We start from the raw sequence: 18,718 nt of genomic DNA on the forward strand, positions 1-18,718 counted from the left end.
AGATGTGTTCTCTGTTTCTTTGGCTTTACATCCTTCGTTTGTATCTTAATTCTGCAACTCAGTTTTCTCTCACCAGCTTCTATCCAGGTTTTTTTTTTGGGGGGGGTCATTACTTTTTGTTTCAATTTAGGGTCGTTTCGCCACATTTGTTACGTTATTTGAGTTGGAACTGAATGAAAATATTAAGTACATAAGGGTTATTATTGTCATGAACGGACAGATTTGTTGATTGGATTTCTCCTTTTTTGTTCTATTCACTATAATTGTCAGTGGTGTACGTTGAAGACTGAGTGACCGTTGTCTTCCAGCCTGCCGTCTGGGCATTTCAGAAGTCCGTTGTTCTGCTGATAGGATAATAGGGAGGGAGTTGGGGAGGATTTCAGAAATCACCTGTGGTGCACATTAATTTTCCAGCAAAGGCCCCATGATAATGCAGCAGCATGCACTCCTTGGTGTCTTTGATGAGACTAATTAAAGGCATGAGGCATGTAAAAATTGTTTCAAAAAAAAAAGCTAATCGGGGGGCAGGACTATGAGGAGCCTCATCCAAGACCCCTATTGATTAATGAAGTCACACTGTCATTCCCCATTATCTTCGCTGCTTATAATAGCACACTCACTCACCCACCAACAGTGGAGAGAGATTGAAGGATTAGCAAAGGTCTCCTCACGTTGCGCTCTATAAATGCTCTCTTTAGTCATGATGCTCAACTCAAGTCAGTGCTATACTTCATGATGTTTTGATTGCGCTGCTGAGTGCAAGGATTCATTTGTATTTTTGTGACATGTCAGTTATCTTTTTATAATATGTAATAGTATTTCTTAAAAGAGTTATGTTAATTTGTGATAGTTGAAACAGAATAAAAAGCTTGCCTTTTCATGGAAGAAACTAGTGATCTATTTAGGGTTATGAATGACTCCCAACTTTATTGTTGAATAGTATTTTTCTTCTATATCTATATTTTATTTCTATATTAACCAAATTGCTATATTGTTGTAGGCCTACGTTACGTTACCCTGCAAATGATTGTACTGGATATTTCTGTGAAGTTGTGTGGGTGGCTAACCAGCACAGGTGCAATTGATTAGTCAATTATGGGACCTAATGTAGGACACAGGTGTGCTGGGAATTAATAGGAGGGAGGTAAAGGTAAAAACAAAATGTATCATCCAATCACAGGTATTGCTTTTTAACCGTTTAAAATCCTCTGGTAAAAGTAACTTTTATATCCCCCTGTATTTGGCTTGACACATTTCCTCTTTTAAAAATACAGTAATAATATAGCAAGACAGCGCAATCACTACCAAATAGGAAGATTATATCTGCTATTTAGGCTCCTCTATTATTTATGTAAAATGGCCTTTCAGGTTAAAGGTTGTTGAATCACTCCTTTTTGATTTTAATAAATAATAACATTAAGAATTGACATGCATGGCATCAAAACCATGGTTGTATCTGGGGAATATTGCAGACCAGGGCAATGTTTTGAAGCAAATGTCATTACAATATGGGTTGAATATGTGAAGTCATGATTGGGGATTAGACAGCAGCAGAGCCCCCTAACACAGAACAGCAAAGCCTCCTAACACAAAACAGCAGAGACCCTGACACAGAACAGCAGAGACCTCTAACACAGAACAGCAGAGACCTCTAACACAGAACAGCAGAGCCCCCTAACACAGAACAGCAGAGCCCCCTAACACAGAACAGCAGAGACCCTCTAACACAGAACAGCAGAGCCCCCTAACACAGAACAGCAGAGACCCTAACACAGAACAGCAAAGCCTCTGACTGTCACTGAGATCTATGCATCGATCTATGCTGGAGCTCGCAGTATGAGGACAAGGGACTGTGTGACAGCTGCAGCAGACAAGGATGTCCCCAGCTGTCCTCTCACTCAACTTCCCCTCTGCTCTCCTCTCACACTAATTTCTCCTTCTTTCCCTTTAAATCTCCAATAGCTCCATGCGAACAGCATCCACAGGCCTGGTTATCTCTCTGCCGTCCTGCATGCTGAGTGCCATCACTACTGAGGAGCTGTGTGAGAACAAAGTCTTCATGTTGAATGCTTGTCAATGCTATGTTCAATATATCAATGCTCTCAGGACAATGTTTCCTTGTCTCTAGGCTCAGCTTTCTGGGTAGAGGGGTTCACTTTATTGAGCTAGTGTTACATTTCTTAACTTCTTGTTTTAACCTTAGTAGATGGATACAGTCCCCACATTTTTCCTCAATGAAAAATGCATCTAACTTCTGGGAGTTTTTAAAAAGTGTATTTCATGGTGCAAAACAGGAACATATATGTTGCACATTTCAATAGGGAATCGAGTCATAGATGTTTTGATGTGCGAAAGTATCAAATTGAAATGTTCAAAGCATGTAACAGATGTAGGATAGAAAAATGTAACTGTCCTTTAAATACTTTATGCATTCATTAATGGAACACAGATGCTATTGTGACTACAGGAGCACTCATAGAAGTGTCCATGCCGTAGAGCGATATAATGCAGTTTCCTCACTGTTGATCACTAATAATAATATAATATATGCCATTTGCTTTTTCCAAAGCGACTTACAGTCATGTCTCTAACCTTGATCACTAAAAGACCAATATTTTCCCTTTACTTTTCAGCACTGAACAAACCTTTGACTGTGTGTATTGTTAATTACTAGATAGGGATTGATTACATTAATAGGTAGAGAGGGTTTATCACATATCATCATGACTAGTCAAAGGGATCTCAGCTGTTAGGCTGGAAAGCAGCATTGCCCATGTTGTTTGAAGGCTGAATTGCATCTCAGACATGCTCACTTAACACTAGTGGCTGCTCAGATTAAAGGGAATGCTCCACCACTCCATAAACCTTGGCTTGGAGTGTTTGCATTTCATTGAATACAACAGCTGTCACAATTACTGGGATTTATCCACATTGTGATGTTTACTTGCCTTGTGTAAAGTACTTTGATGTATTTGGCTGTTTAGAACTCAACTTAACCGTGTGCGTGCCTGCTAGAGAAACACAGAGAAGAGAATACGATAAACAGTATAAATTGACTCATTTGCCAGAGCAAGCATCAACATTTAGTTGTTGTAATATTGATCAATTCAAGTGGCTTTTTCCTCTTTGAGTGGTGGTTCATACAAAAAGAATCAATTGCAGTGCCTCAGAAAGTATTCACAAGCCTTGACTTTTTCCACATTTTGTTGTTACAAAGTGGAATTAAAATGGATTTAATTGCCATTTTTTTGTCAACAATCTACATTTGTAACATTTGTACAAAAAAAAATAAACAAATATATATTGATTAGATAAGTATTCAACCCCCTGAGTCTATAAATGTTAGAATCACCTTTGGGCGATTACAGCTGTGACTCTTTCTGGGTAAGTCTTTAAGAGCTTTCCACACCTGGATTGTGCAACATTTGGTTGTTGATCAATGCTAGACAACTGCAACATCACTGTCTTCTTGGTAAGCAACTCCAGTATATATTTGGCCTTGTGTTTTAGATAATTGTCTTGCTGAAAGGTGAATTTATCTCAGTGTCTTAGCCGCGTTCCATTTTTTTTACCCTGAAAAACTCCCCAGTCCTTAACGGTGATAAGCATACCAATAACATGATGCAGCCTCCACTATACTGGAAAATATGGAGAGTGGTAGTCAGTAATGTGTTTGTATTGGATTTGCCCTAAACATAACACTTTGCATTCAGGACAAAAAGGGAATTGCTTTGCCACATTTTTTGCAGTATTACTTTAGTGCCTTGTTGGAAACAGGATGCAAGTTTTTATTCTGTACAGGCTTCCTTATCACTGTCAATTAGGTTAGTATTGTGGAGTAACTACAACATTGTTGAGCCATCTTCAGTTTTCTATCACAGCCATGTTATGGGGTATTGTGTGTAGACCAGTGACACAAAAAAAATCTCAATTTAATCCATTTCAAATTCAGGCCGTAACACAACAAAATGTGGAAAAAGTCAAGGGGTGTGAATACTTTCGAAAGGCACTGTACATGTGAAAATAAATTCTACCTACCAATGTTGAACCTCCTCTACGTTTGGGTTCTGTCTAGGAATAAGAGCAGCTTCAACATGGGTTAGAATAGCTTCATATAAAATCATGTTAATTGTAAAAAAAAAATTAAAAAGTTGACCTGTGTGACTTGTGACCGACACTGAAAATAGCTCTCATACACAAGACAATTCAAAGTCAGCAATGACATCACTTTGCAACCGGTTCTAAGTGCCTTACAAGGGTTCTACTGAAGAAAAAAACGATTCCTTCCAGGAACTGAGTGTGTGTGACATGCCTTAAAAGTGTTCTTCTAAAAAAAATAGATAAATTATTGTGTGTGTGCGTGCGTCTTCCTCCCTTCGTCTCAGGCCGCAGTAAGGAAATAAACAGCAATCACTGTACCATGACTTGAAATCCACTGAGCATCCAGCTTTAATTGAGCTCTCACTTGTGTTCAGATTTAATGGAAAACAAGGCCCACTTCCCCCAGTTACTGAGTAATGAACATGCATATTCAGAGGTTACAATTAAATCCACCTCTTTTTTTCTCTCCTTTTTCATCTTCAGGTGGACTGCGTTTCTTGTACTGTAGTGTTTCAAAATTCAACATGGAATACAATGCTAAAATCTTTTCCTATTAAAATAGTGTCTTATTATAAGTGATTATAGGGGATGTGAGGTAACACATTTCTGAAACAATTCTGAACAACATTTGAACAAAATATCCCCCTTCTATGCATAGCTCTGCAGTGTACCTGTGGTTATTAGAAACATAGCCCTATTCTATATAGTATAGTACAACACATATTGCAGGCTAATACTGTGGTACCATAGACCTACTTTAACCTGTCTCTGCAAGAGTTAAATATGAACAATCTACTGTGCACGTTCATACAAACATGCATAAAATATTAATGCATTTATTTAGGTTAAATAATGATAATATTGGTAATTTAAAGGCGCAAACAATTAGTTACAATATATATCAATTGTATAGTTTAAAATCTGGAATAGCCAATATGCTTATTTTGAGCCACAGTCTGTTCACCCCGCTACCATCTACGCTGAGACAGTACAGGTACATCAAAGCTGGGACTGAGAGACTTTTAAACAGCTTCTATCTCCAGGCCATCAGACTGTTAAACAGTCAGCACTAGCCGGCCTCCGCCCAGTACCCTGCCCGGAACTTAGTCACTGTTACTAGCCGGCTACCACCCGGTACTCTACCCTGCACCTTAGAGACTGATTTGCCCTATGTACATAGTCATTTAATAGTGGACACTTTAATAATGTTTGCATGCTGTTTGTCCCACTTTATTTATATGTAAATACTGTACTGTGTAAAGCTGCTGTACACACCCTTTCTATTCATATATTGTCCATATAGTCTGTCTATATTTGTGTGTGTGTGTGTGCGTGTGCGTGTGCGTGTGCGTGTGCGTGTGTGTGTGTGTGTGTGTGTGTGTGTGTGTGCGATGTCATAAGGTGAATGCACCAATTTGTAAGTCGCTCTGGATAAGAGCGTCTGCTAAATGACTTAAATGTAATGTAAATGTAATGTGTGTGTGTGTGTGTGTGTGTGTGTGTGTGTGTGTGTGTGTGTGTGTGTGTGTGTGTGTGTGTGTGTGTGTGTGTGTGTGTGTGTGTGTGTGTGTGTGTGTGTATAATTTTTTATGGAATCTGACATAGCTTGTTCTGATATGACTTAATTATTTTACTATTTGGCTTAAATGCGTAGGTATCATTACTGTTGGAGCTAGAAACACAAGTATTTCGCTGCACCTGCGATAATCTGTGTACACGACCAAGAAACTTTGAATTGAATTGATGTTTTGCAAATATCATTAATCGTTTCTCGAATTGCATGTGCGCCCTGGAAGGAAATAATGCATTGAATAAAATGTTGCCATTAGGGAATGTAAAAAAAATGTATATCGACATTGCAACTAATCAATTGTTACATTGTCATAGGAACGTTATGACCAACCATGGGGAGTGGTTTTCTGAATTTTATAGGCGGGTTTAGTGTATTGACGTCAATTGGATTGGTTAGGTGACGAGCCCTCGCCCCGCCCAGTGTGGGGTAAGGGAGGGTAATGCAGAGAGAGGGAGGGAGCTAGGCTGAGTTGATCCCACGTGTGACGATTCCATTCCCGGCTCAGTAATATTCTCATAGCGGGCTTTGCATAGCTTTTCCCGTGTCTGTGTGTGTGTGTCTGTTACTGTAGTTACTGCCTATAGTTTGGTTAGCTATGGAAGGAGACGGGAGTCAAGCCACATCTGGAAGCCCAAATGATTCACAACATGACCCGGGGTAAGATTATAACCTTTTCGATTTTTATTTATTTATTGGATTTTTCATGTGAGAATATCTGGCAGAGGATTTAGCGCTGTGCCGTGCTGGATTCAGTTTACAGTGCGCACATAACCATTGGTCTTTCTTTCCGGATGCAGTTGGTGATAGCTACGAAGCTTCTGCTTTGCTTTGGCAGATTACAGTAGCAAGTGTAGCCTCCCCCTTTTAACAAAATACATTATTGCTATCGAGCGAATGTTTTTTTTTTTGCTTCTCCCTATTTAAGATCGCTTTTATAAGTAGTTAGTCTTCAAAATGGCCGATCTAACATCTGGACTCACTTCTGCTATGTTTTCTTCTTACAGTAAAATGTTTATCGGTGGCCTCAGCTGGCAAACCTCACCAGGTGAGACAATTATTCCCTTACATGTCCCATGTTTCATGTTGTTTTGTTGCAATGATCGATTGTGCTTGCACGCGTTCTCTGTGTGTGCGTGTGTGCAGTATACTATATGGATATGTGTGTGCGTGCAAGGTTGTTTGTTATTTCCAATCATCTGAAGTCCTCTATTCGACCCCTATGTGCATTGCAGGGCGTGTTTGAATCACACTGACAACCGTATGACGACCATTTGTACTTGACTAATTACCCAATATATTTCCTCTATTCACAGACAGCCTTAGAGACTATTTTAGCAAATTCGGAGAAATAAGAGAATGTATGGTGATGAGAGACCCCACGACAAAACGTTCCAGGTAAAATAAAATATTTTTACTTTTGCTTTCCAGTAGGTGAAATTATATCCAACACTTGTGTACATGACACATTTTAACCCGGGCTGTTTGTCCCGCGTTGTGTTTCACAGAGATAGCTGCAGCTGTATTGCTCGCAGTAAACTGCGGGCGAATGCAATTTGACATTGACTTTGGGAATTGGGACTGCAATAACGTCATATAACTTAAATATCAGTGCCCGCAATTACTATAGTAATCTATAATTCAGGATAGTCGTATCCCTATCACCTGAATGAATACTGGTTCATTAGGGTAGTGTAAATACATGTGTGTGCAGTTCTATTTTTTGAAAGCTAAGGAAATCCCTGATACATGTTAATTGCGCTGAGAGAAACAGCTGAGTTTATATTCAATGTTCTCATTTGCATAAATCATGTGTAATCTAATTGATGTTTCTTTGTTTTGCAGAGGATTTGGGTTCGTTACGTTTGCAGATGCTGCCAGTGTAGATAAAGTCTTAGCTCAACCACACCACGAATTAGACTCAAAGACGGTATGTTTGTGTTTTGATGTCATTTGCAATGATATTTTACTGTCTGTGTTGCACATTTTAAATGTTCATCATTGCCTTCATTTCACATGCATGCTTGAGTTGTAATAATACTGTAATATAAGTTCCACGTAGAAAAATAATACCACATTGAAACCAACAACAACTGCAGTACATCCATGTGTGGCAGGTGGCATCTCAGAATACTCAGAATGCCATGTACTGGTCACTGGGTTGGTCCTCTTGGTAAAGACCTCTTTGGTAAAGCCATACATTTGATCAAAGCTGTAGATGTGGAATACGCCCATGATAACACCGTTGCCTCCTCCATGCAAACTCTTGCAGTAAAACACTACTCAGAGGTGAATCTTATATCTGCTCAAATTCCATTTTCTGAACGAATTAAGCTCTCATGCCCCTTTTCCCCATTACCATTATGGCTCCACATGTGCACATATCCCATGTCAGTCAAATGGGCTGTCTCTCACAGACCTCCCACATCCATGCATATGACCTTTCAGATCATACATGTCAATCAAATGGGCTGTCTCTCACAGACCTCCCACATCCATGCATATGACCTTTCAGATCATACATGTCACTCAAATGGGCTGTCTCTCACAGACCTCCCACATCCATGCATATGACCTTTCAGATCATACATGTCACTCCCAAATGGGCTGTCTCTCACAGACCTCCCACATCCATGCATATGACCTTTCAGATCATACATGTCACTCAAATGGGCTGTCTCTCACAGACCTCCCACATCCATGCATATGACCTTTCAGATCATACATGTCACTCAAATGGGCTGTCTCTCACAGACCTCCCACATCCATGCATATGACCTTTCAGATCATACATGTCACTCAAATGGGCTGTCTCTCACAGACCTCCCACATCCATGCATATGACCTTTCAGATCATACATGTCACTCAAATGGGCTGTCTCTCACAGACCTCCCACATCCATGCATATGACCTTTCAGATCATACATGTCACTCTAGTCAGTTTGATGTATATCACATCATTGGAAGTGGAAAGTTACACATGTGATTGTATTAAATAATTGTTGATGTCCAAAGGGTCCATTAATCCTGTAAATCTCAACAAATATTTGGTATTTCTTTATGTCAGTGGATGCTTCTTATACAGAAGTGTATTTGAAATATTAGAACTGTTTCTTCTAAGTTTAAGGCACAGTACCTTGTCAAATCTGTAAAATGCCAACACCTTCCCAATGACCAAAACCTATTTTCTGTCTTCTTATAACATCAACAAACCTGGTGCTTCTCCCATCAGTTTATCTCATGTACTTTTCCACCAGATCAAGGCATCCACACACACACACACACACACACACACACACACACACACACACACACACACACACACACACACACACACACACACACACACACACACACACACACACACACACACACACACACACACACACACACACACACACACACACACACACACACACACACACACGGCATCCCCATCCCAAGCCTTGAACTATATTGTTGTGCTTCCGTTTTGAAATGTGGCGGTAGATGAATAATTAAGCATGTCAGTAATCTGTGTAGCGGTGAATTAGACAGCGTTCAGATGAAATCATATTTGTCTGAGATATCTGCTCAGTGGGTGGTGATATCCAGTTATGCTCACACAGCTCTGGAAATGGAATAGTCCAAACCGAGAAATAAACGCTTTGTTTGCAGCCTTCTGTGAAAGCCAAGTTCAGAGGGGAGTGTCTTTCAGATATATTTGGAAAGACAAACCTATTGTACTTCAGCAAGCAGTGTACAAGTACAGTGGAGCCTGGCTGAAAGCAGTGCTAGAACTTGTTGTAAGGCTGTCCTGACCTGACTGGCAAGTCACTGGAGGGTGCTTGTAAAAGCTTGCCGTTTTTATCTCGATACTTGAAAGTGAAAGAGGAGCATGTTCATGTTTTGCATGTCATAAAAGGAAACCAGCACCTGTAAGCTGTTGCAGATAATATTGGGATGTACAATGCAGATAGTGGGGAGCAAGCCACAGAGTGCTTCATTTAACGTGTGATTATTTGATACAAACACTATGACAGAATGTTATCGCTTTGAGCACTGTGATATATTAGAATATATGGCATACATGTAGGAATTAAATAATTGATAAATAGCCTACACACATGCAGTATTAATACTGCCGATTAGCATGTGTTCTATATGTACAGTACAAGTCAAAAGTTTGGACACATCTACTCATTCAAGGGTTTTTCTTTATTTACTAGTGAAGACATCAAAATGATGAAGTAACACATATGGAATCATGTAGTAACCAAAACAGTGTTAAACAAATGAAAATATATTTTAGATTTCAGATTCTTCAAAGTAGCCACCCTTTGCCTTGTTGACAGATTTGCACACTTTTGGCAATCTCTCAACTCGCTGCATGAGGTAGTCACCTGGAATGCATTTCAATTAACAGGTGTGCCTTGTTAAAAGTGAATTTGTGGAATTTCTTTCCTTCTTAATGTGTTTGAGCCAATCAGTTGTGTTGTGACAAGGTAGGGGTGGTATACAAAGACAGCACTATTTGGTAAAAGACCAAGTCCATATTATGTCAAGAACAGCTCAAAAAAGCAAAGAGAAACAACAGTACATCATTACTGCATGAATCAGGCCTTCATGGTTGAATTACTGCAAAGAAACCACCACTAAAGGACACCAATAATAATAAGAGACTTCCTTGGGCCAAGAAACACGAGCAATGAACATTAGACCGGTTGAAATCTGTTCTTTGTTCTAATGAGTCCAAATTTGAGCTTTTTGGTTCCAACCGCCGTGTCTTTGTGAGACGCAGAGTAGGTGAATGGATGATCTCCCCATGTGTGGCTCCCACCGTGAAGTATGGAGGAGGAGATGTGGCGGTGCTTTGCTGGTGACACTATCTGTGATTTATTTAGAATTCAAGGCACACTTAACCAGCATGGCTACCACAGTATTCTGCAGCGATACGACATCCCATCTGGTTTGCGCTTAGTGGGACTATCATTAGTTTTTCAACGGGACAATGACCCAACACACCTCCAGGCTTTGTATGGGTTATTTGACCAAGAAGGAGAGTGATGGATTGCTGCATCAGATGACCTGGCCTCCACAACCACCTGACCTACACCCAATTGAGATGGTTTGGGATGAGTTAGACTGCAGAGTAAAGGAAAAGCAGCCAACAAGTGCTAAGCATATGTGGGAACTCCTTCAAGACTGTTGGAAAAGCATTCCAGGTGAATCTGGTTGAGAGAATGCCAAGCTGTCATCAAGGCAAAGGGTGGCTACTTTGAAGAATCTAAAATCTATTTTGATTTGTTTAACACTGTTTTGGTTACTACATGATTCCATATGTGTTATTTCATAGTTTTGATGTCCTCACTATTATTCTACAATGTAGGAAATAGTAAAAAAAGTTGAATGGGTAGGTGTGTCCAAATCTTTGACTGGTACTGTATGTCTGAATATGGTACGTACAGTATACTGTAGATATACAGTACTTTTGATCCATATAAATTAGGGAGGGAAGAACTCTTTATTTGTGATAATGAATATGGTTTAGTAACCTTAATTGAATAATACTCGTTTTGCCCCTCGTGGTGTAGATAGTATGCAGGTTGGTTATTGACAAAGCCCTCATACCAAAGACATTATTTCCTCTGTAGAGATAAGAAGTCTCTTTGCTTGGTGTGTCCTGTATCTGTATTTGTTTCATCCACATTTCTTACTATAACCGAACAACTAATACGACTCAAAGATAAACAATTCTGCCTGACAAACTAACCATAGTTATTAACAATTGAGTTGCCTGTAGTTACATTGTAAGTAGGCATATTGTCAAATAAAACACTGGTATTAGTTCCGTTGAATTTATTGTTTGGATTATTTAATGTAAAGTATAAATAAAGCTCTCGCCTTAATAAAGCCATTTGGTTTCCATTTTGTCTGTACAGTGTGTAATGAATAAGACTTCATTTGAGTGAAGTAAGCTATAATTGAAATTGCAGGTTATAGCTTGATATATTTTATGGAGAACATTTTTGAAACATACAATCACGTTGTAATGTTTTATGTGTTTATCTTCTTCCAGAACATTACACATTTATTAATTACTGTTAGTTCAATTTCCCTTGCACTAAAGGTGTGTTGTGTTAATTAAATTGACAGACGGCATCTTGATAAGCAAGCGAGAATACCCCGTGAAAATCATTCGGATTAAGATTCTAAAAGCGCAATGGTTTAGCAGTTGAAGAGATGGAGGATGTCATGTTCTTTGTATGAGCTGAGTTATTGAAGGACCTAAAGTGTGGACCTATTAATACTAACCAATACTGAGATCAACATTTGATACTTCCTGATGTGCCACTGAGGTTAAATGGGGCACTTTGCCGGCATGCAAAGGAAGCAACTGTTGTTTCATCACATAGACCTGAACCAGCAGTGTTCTGCCTAATATTCCATTCCATCAGTCTTTCTGCAGAAGCGCACATGTAGGATGTACAGTTCCTAGTGAAAGTCTACACACCCCTTGCACAGTCTTCACATTTTACTGCCTTAAAATACTGCCTTAAAATTCAAAAGGGATTAAAAGTTATAGAACAAAATCTATATATATATATGTCTTGATTGCCTATGTCTTCACACCCCAGAGTAATACCTGATGGAAGCACCTTTGGCAGCCATTACAGCTGTGTATCATTTTGAACAAAATTCTACCAACTTTGCACAACTATTAGGGTAACAGGTATTTTGTTTTTGTAAAAAATTGCTTGAGCTCAGTACATTTGGTTGGGAATCATTGATGGGCAGTAATATTCAAACATTGTCTCAGATATTCAAGCAAATTTAAGGCAGAAGTGAGACTGGACCACTCAGGAACACTCAACCCCTCTTGTAAAACAATTCTGGTGTGACTTTGCCATAAACATTTGTGTAATTGTCTCTATCCCAGGGTTACATTTTCAGAAGACTGAGGCTTTTTCCATAATTATTTTGATCCTAACAAACTCCCCAATCCCTGCAGATGACAAGCATACCCATAACATGATTCTGCCACCACAATACAATCAATACGTCCTCATTTTGTATTTATTACTCATTTGGAAAATGCTCTTGAATTTTTTTATTTCACTTACAAATTGTGGAATAGGTTGTGTAGATCAATAAGAAACAACATCAAATGTTATCCCTTTTTAGATGTAATTTTAAGGCTCCAAAATGTGAAGATTGCGCAAGGGTTGTGTAGACTGTATGTATTACACTGTATGTACCAACTACAGTGTTGAAGAGTGCCATGCAGTCTCGTACCAGGTCTCTCTTGCAAAAGAGATTTGATCTTAGCGAGACTAGCCTTCATAAACTAAATACAAGAAATCTACCAATTTATGTACTGGCATTTTTTCTTCTTAGAACACTTACTGTGTAGAGATGAGTCAAGATCTAATCATCCTCCCACATTGCTATTTCAACAACAACACAAGAGAATGTTCATTATGTTGAACTTGGATTGCTCTTCGTGTGTTTTTGTGGAGATGTTAGGTTGGTAGGAAGCTTGAAAGTACAACATTTTTGACGCTTGAATGGATTCTTCTACATTTACATTACATTTAAGTCATTTAGCAGACGCTCTTATCCAGAGCGACTTACAAATTGGTGCATTCACCTTATGACATCCAGTGGAACAGTCACTTTACAATAGTGCATCTAAATCTTAAAGGGGGGTGAGAGGGATTATTTATCCTATCCTAGGTATTCCTTAAAGAGGTGGGGTTTCAGGTGTCTCTTCTCTCTCAGTGGTGATATTGAAGGGACTTGGTAAAAGAGTTTACTTGCAATAGCCTACAAGGCTGCAGGTTTAGAAATAAAAAATAAATAAAAATCTCATTCAATGGTACAGTGTTTATAAATATTTGATCTATTTCTCTCAGTTAGCATACTCCAGTTCCAAACAGTGTGACATTTTACAACATATTCCTCCTTTGTTTGTTGTAGTGGATGTTCTCTAGTGCTAATGGCCTCAGTGTGGAAGCAGGATAACCCTGTGGAGAAAGATGTCAGCGAGAGACGTGGACAATGAGCATATGTATGCTTTCATAATGCACACACCATCATAATGTGCCATGGCTATTGTTCAAACCTCCCTGATTGCCTGGGTTGCTTTCTGTCCAGTTATTAAAACAGGGCTTTCTGTCCAGTTATTAAAACAGAGGGCTTTCTGTCCAGTTATTAAAACAGAGGGCTTTCTGTCCAGTTATTAAAACAGAGGGCTTTCTGTCCAGTTATTAAAACAGAGGGCTTTCTGTCCAGTTATTAAAACAGAGGGCTTTCTGTCCAGTTATTAAAACAGAGGGCTTTCTGTCCAGTTATTAAAACAGAGGGCTTTCTGTCCAGTTATTAAAACAGAGGGCTTTCTGTCCAGTTATTAAAACAGAGGGCTTTCAGACCAGGATGAATGAGAATGGAGTCATATGGCCAAGTAGAGCCTAAGGCTTCAAAACACAAAGCAATTCAGAACATATTTATAATGTTATATTTGATATTATCCTATATCCCATTTGGAAAAGTATAAGTTATCTTTTTACGTACAGTTAGTTTAAGAAATGATGACAAACATGATTTGAAGTGATTATAATTCTTCTTTATGTGAGGAGTTGTAGTGTTAGACTACTGCGTCACAGTATCAATGTCCAAGTGGGGATTATTCACTCTGGACTCCTGCCAGAGGAGATGCACTGTACTGCTAAATAAGTGATTTCTTTCTTCCAAGACAAAGGTAGCCTGTTTTGTCCACAGATATTTTCAGCCATTATTGAATGACCTCTGGCCAACCCCTGTTTGCTGTTTTGATGTAGCGTTTGAAATGACAGAATGGCTGGTTGAGGTGAGGGGGATAAGAACAGAGAGAGAGAAAGAAGAAAGGGTTGGTACAGATAGGAGCAGCTGCTCTGAACAAATCTAAGCCTCCTCTGTCGGATATAAATTGAAAGTAATGTCAGCTGTGAGCTCACCTCCACCGTGCCCCTTGTTGGTTCAGGTCTAGCAGGTGCTTTGTCTTCCACAGTTAATCATGTAAGGTATACATGCCTTTCCCAGTCTTAGAGCCAACAGATCCTATGATGGATTTTGTCTTCTTCTCAGACCTTTCTCTTGCAGTACATGCAGTACTTTTTGCATTGTCATCATTCGTTGCACTTATAATAATTGCAGTGATTGTATTTTGAGCGAATGAATACCTGAGACATTCTACAAAACATCAATTGAATTGAATCAACACAGACATACAGCGCCTTCAGAAAGTATTCACACCTCTTGACTTTTTCTACATGTTGTTGTGTTACAGCCTGAATTTAAAATGGATTAAATGTCGTTTTGTTGTAACTGGTCTACACACACATACCCCATAATGTCAAAGTGGAATTATGTTTTTCAATGTGTTCACAAATTAATAAAAAAGGAAAAGCTGAAATGTCTTGAGTCAGTAAGTATTCAACCCCTTTGTTATGGCAAGCCTCAATAAGTTCACGAGTAAAGATTTGCTTAAAAAGTCACATAATAAGTTGCATGGACTCACTCTGTGTGCAATACCAGTGTTTAACACGATTTTTGAATGACTACCTCATCTCTGTGCCCCATACATATAATTATTTGTAAGGTCCCTCAGTCAAGCAATGAATTTCAAATACAGATTCAACCACAAAGACCAGGGAGGTTTTCCAATGTCTCGCAAAAAAGTGCACCTATTGGTAGATCAAAAAATATATAATTTAATATTTCTTTGAGCATGGTGAAGTTTTTAATTACAGCTTAGATGACCAAGTCACTACAAAGATAAACGCATCCTTCCTAACTCAGTTGCCGGAGATGGCGGAAATCGCTCAGGGATTTCACCATGAGGCCAACGGTGACTTTAAAACAGTTACAGAGTTTAATGACTTTAATTGGTTATAACTGAGGATGGATCAACAACATTGTAGTTACTCGACAATACTAACCTAAATGACGGAGTGAAAAGAAGGAAGCCTGTACATAACAAAAAATATTCCAAAACATGCATCCTATTTGCAACAAGGCACTAAAGTAATGCTGCAAAAAAATTGGCAAAGCAATTAACCTTTTTCCCTGAATACAAAGTGTTATGTTTTGGGCAAATTCAATACAACTGAGGACCACTCTCCATATTTTCAAGCATAGTGGTGGTTGCATCATGTTATGGGTATGCTTGTAATCGTTAAGAACTGGAGAGGAGTTTTTCAGGATAAAATATAAACAGAATGGAGCTAAGCACAGGCAAAATCATAGAGGAAAACCTGGTTCTGTTTCCACCAGGCATGCATTCACCTTTCAGCACGACAATAACCTAAAAAAAACAATGCCACATCTATAATGGAGTTGCTTACCAAAAAGACAGTAAATGTTCCTTAGTAGCCGAGTTACAATTTTGACTTAAATTTACTAGAGAATCTGTGGCAAGACCTGAAAATGGTTATCTAGCAATGATCAACAACCAATTTGACAGAGCTTGAAGAATTTAGAAATTAATAATGAACAAATGTTGCACAATCCAGGTGTAGAAAGCTCTTAGAGACTTACCCAGAAAGACTCACAGCTGTAATCACTGCCAAAGCTGCTTCTACAAAGTTTTGAATCAGGGGTGTGAATACTTAAGTAAATGAGATATTTCTGTATTTCTTTTTCATTAAATTTACTAAAATGTCTAAAAACATGTTTTCACTTTGTCATTATGGGGTATTGTGTGTAGATGGGTGAGAAAGAAATGATTTAACCCATTTTGTATTCAGGCTGTAACACAACAAAATGTGGAATAAGTCAAGGGGTATGAATACTTTCTGAAATCACTGTACATGTAATTATTTTTATAACATAGCTTACACAGCAGGCTAAGGCAGGCTTCCAAATGTGGATAATAAATTGCTATAGAATGATTTAATGTTCCAAAACAATACTTCTTTGATAAGGGCATGCCTAATGGCCTCAAGTGAAATTATGATTTCATTTGGGTATTTGTTGGCAGTGCATTTGACATTGATGATTATACTTGTTTGTGTATGAGAACCATGGGGAAATTGACAGAAAGAAGCAGATGATAAATCATTATATACTAATGCTTCCTAAATCATTCGAAGCACAAAGAAAACAATTAAGAAATCAAGCCTTTTGATAAGCAATTGTGGTAGCTTTTAAAACAACTTCATCTTAAACTGCCAGTATAGAGGAAGATCTGTTAAGAGAGAGAGAGTTTACCCAGAATATGGAATAATGTGCGAAATCCTGTTGGAAGATCTAAACTAAGGATGTAAACAATTGCCTCCTGCCCTGTTCCTTCACAATCGCACAGTGACGAGGCCCTCTGAGACCCTGCTGTAAAAAGCAGTAACAGAAGAGAAAAGGAGGGGACAAAATGTGTTGGTTTGTTCTCTATTATTAGTCTGACATACCTAGTTTGAAGATGCTATTAAGATTGAGAAAAAGCTATTTTTAAACTTTGGGATATGATCCATTACATATTGTAGATTAGCTTCTGGTATGCATTGTCATTTGTACCAGAATTAAAACATTGATTGAATATACTGCTCATATATCTTGTTGGTGGATTTGTTGTCATTTCATGGCTCTAGCAATGATCCCTTCATTCAACACTGTGATTTATTTCCTACTGGTGAGGGGAAATAGTACTCCTCGAGACCAATTACACCACAAAAAGCAAACTGCTATTCCTATGGAAGTGTGGAAATGGAATAACCTTTAGTTCCAGACATGCTATAGTGTACTGTTGTAATGGGAAATATGTGGCCAATATGACTGGGCCCAGGCTTTAAATGTAATTCCCTACATAAACTTCCCATTTACATGAGTACTTCAGCAGAATGAAAACAATTGTTAGAATTTCCCCCCTTCGGCAAATGTCTCAAAGGAACCATTCATTTCCTAGGCTGTGACCTACATAAAGGTGTGCTTCTACAAGCCTTCTCAACAGATCCCACACTAAGTCATCATTACCTAACCCAGCTACACTGGTCATCTGGACAAATTACTGCATTATGGGGCCATTTCAATAAACAAACCGAATGTCTGCATTACGAGAAAAAACAAATGGATTGATAGTGACTGTATGTTGAATAAGTCTTCATGCTCCAAACCCATTTTAGATTTGATTGACATGCTACAAGGCTATATTTGACCACCTCCACTGCTGTTCTGTTATAAGTTGAACTGTAGCAAACATTTATTTTGACGTCTTAAACATGCTATGTGCCAAATGAAAATTGACCGTATAAGAGAAACAAAAACAAGCAGCAAGAGTTGATATTCAAAGACACAGTACCATGTATGACGGCGTTGCTATTCAAAGCATATAGTATTGTCTTTGCACGACTAGGCCCGGCTCCACTGAGTAATTGAGGTTGAATTGGTTATGCCTGAGGCTAATTGCTAAAACGAATCATTACATGAAATTCATTATGAGCAGGGTTGCCATACCCAGGTGTTATTGAATTCCTCTCTCAAATTGACCTGATTTCAAATGATAACAGTCATAACTTCACCAGATAGAAATAGAACAGAGCAATGATGTTGCTGCTTCGTTCTCACCTGCTGCTCTTTCACATTTCACATAAAACACAACAGGTGAAATAGGACCTACGGTAGGCTGAATTGATCTGCACAGATGGTAAGCGTTGTCTTTGTTTTCAACTGAATCGTCAATTGCATTCCTTATTTAGGAATGTTTATTTAGGCCTTTTACGTCAAAGGAGATGCAGAGGTTTTACAAGAGGGAGGTGTTTTGTCCAGCTGACGGGACATGTTGTAATGCTCTTCCAGTACAGATTACCACCTACTCCTTCTTTTTGGCTTCTTTTGTAAATTGAGAGAGATATCTCAGGCCTACATGTGGCCCACTGAGAGAGACATCTCAGGCCTACATGTGGCCCACTGAGAGAGACATCTCAGGCCGACATGTGGCCCACTGAGAGAGACATCTCAGGCCTACATGTGGCCCACTGAGAGAGACATCTCAGGCCTACATGTGGCCCACTGAGAGAGACATCTCAGGCCGACAT

At 38.9% G+C, this 18,718-nt stretch overlaps 1 protein-coding gene across 13 annotated transcripts in view; it reads left to right on the plus strand.

Annotated features, from left to right (window-relative positions):
- Positions 1 to 6,138: 6,138 nt before the first annotated feature.
- The window catches only part of LOC124008625 (RNA-binding protein Musashi homolog 2-like), a 343,271-nt gene continuing 330,691 nt past the window's right edge, over positions 6,139 to 18,718 (plus strand). For all 13 annotated transcript variants that reach the window (XM_046320058.1, XM_046320069.1, XM_046320047.1 and 10 more), the window contains exons 1-4: positions 6,139 to 6,331; positions 6,679 to 6,719; positions 6,988 to 7,069; positions 7,517 to 7,601. In XM_046320058.1, coding sequence (XP_046176014.1) covers positions 6,270 to 6,331; positions 6,679 to 6,719; positions 6,988 to 7,069; positions 7,517 to 7,601 — 270 coding nt within the window. In that variant the 5' untranslated portion in view covers positions 6,139 to 6,269. The remainder of the gene's footprint in view (positions 6,332 to 6,678; positions 6,720 to 6,987; positions 7,070 to 7,516; positions 7,602 to 18,718) is intronic.

Source organism: Oncorhynchus gorbuscha, linkage group LG02, assembly GCF_021184085.1.
Source record: "Oncorhynchus gorbuscha isolate QuinsamMale2020 ecotype Even-year linkage group LG02, OgorEven_v1.0, whole genome shotgun sequence".
NCBI classification, from domain to species: Eukaryota; Metazoa; Chordata; class Actinopteri; order Salmoniformes; family Salmonidae; genus Oncorhynchus; species Oncorhynchus gorbuscha.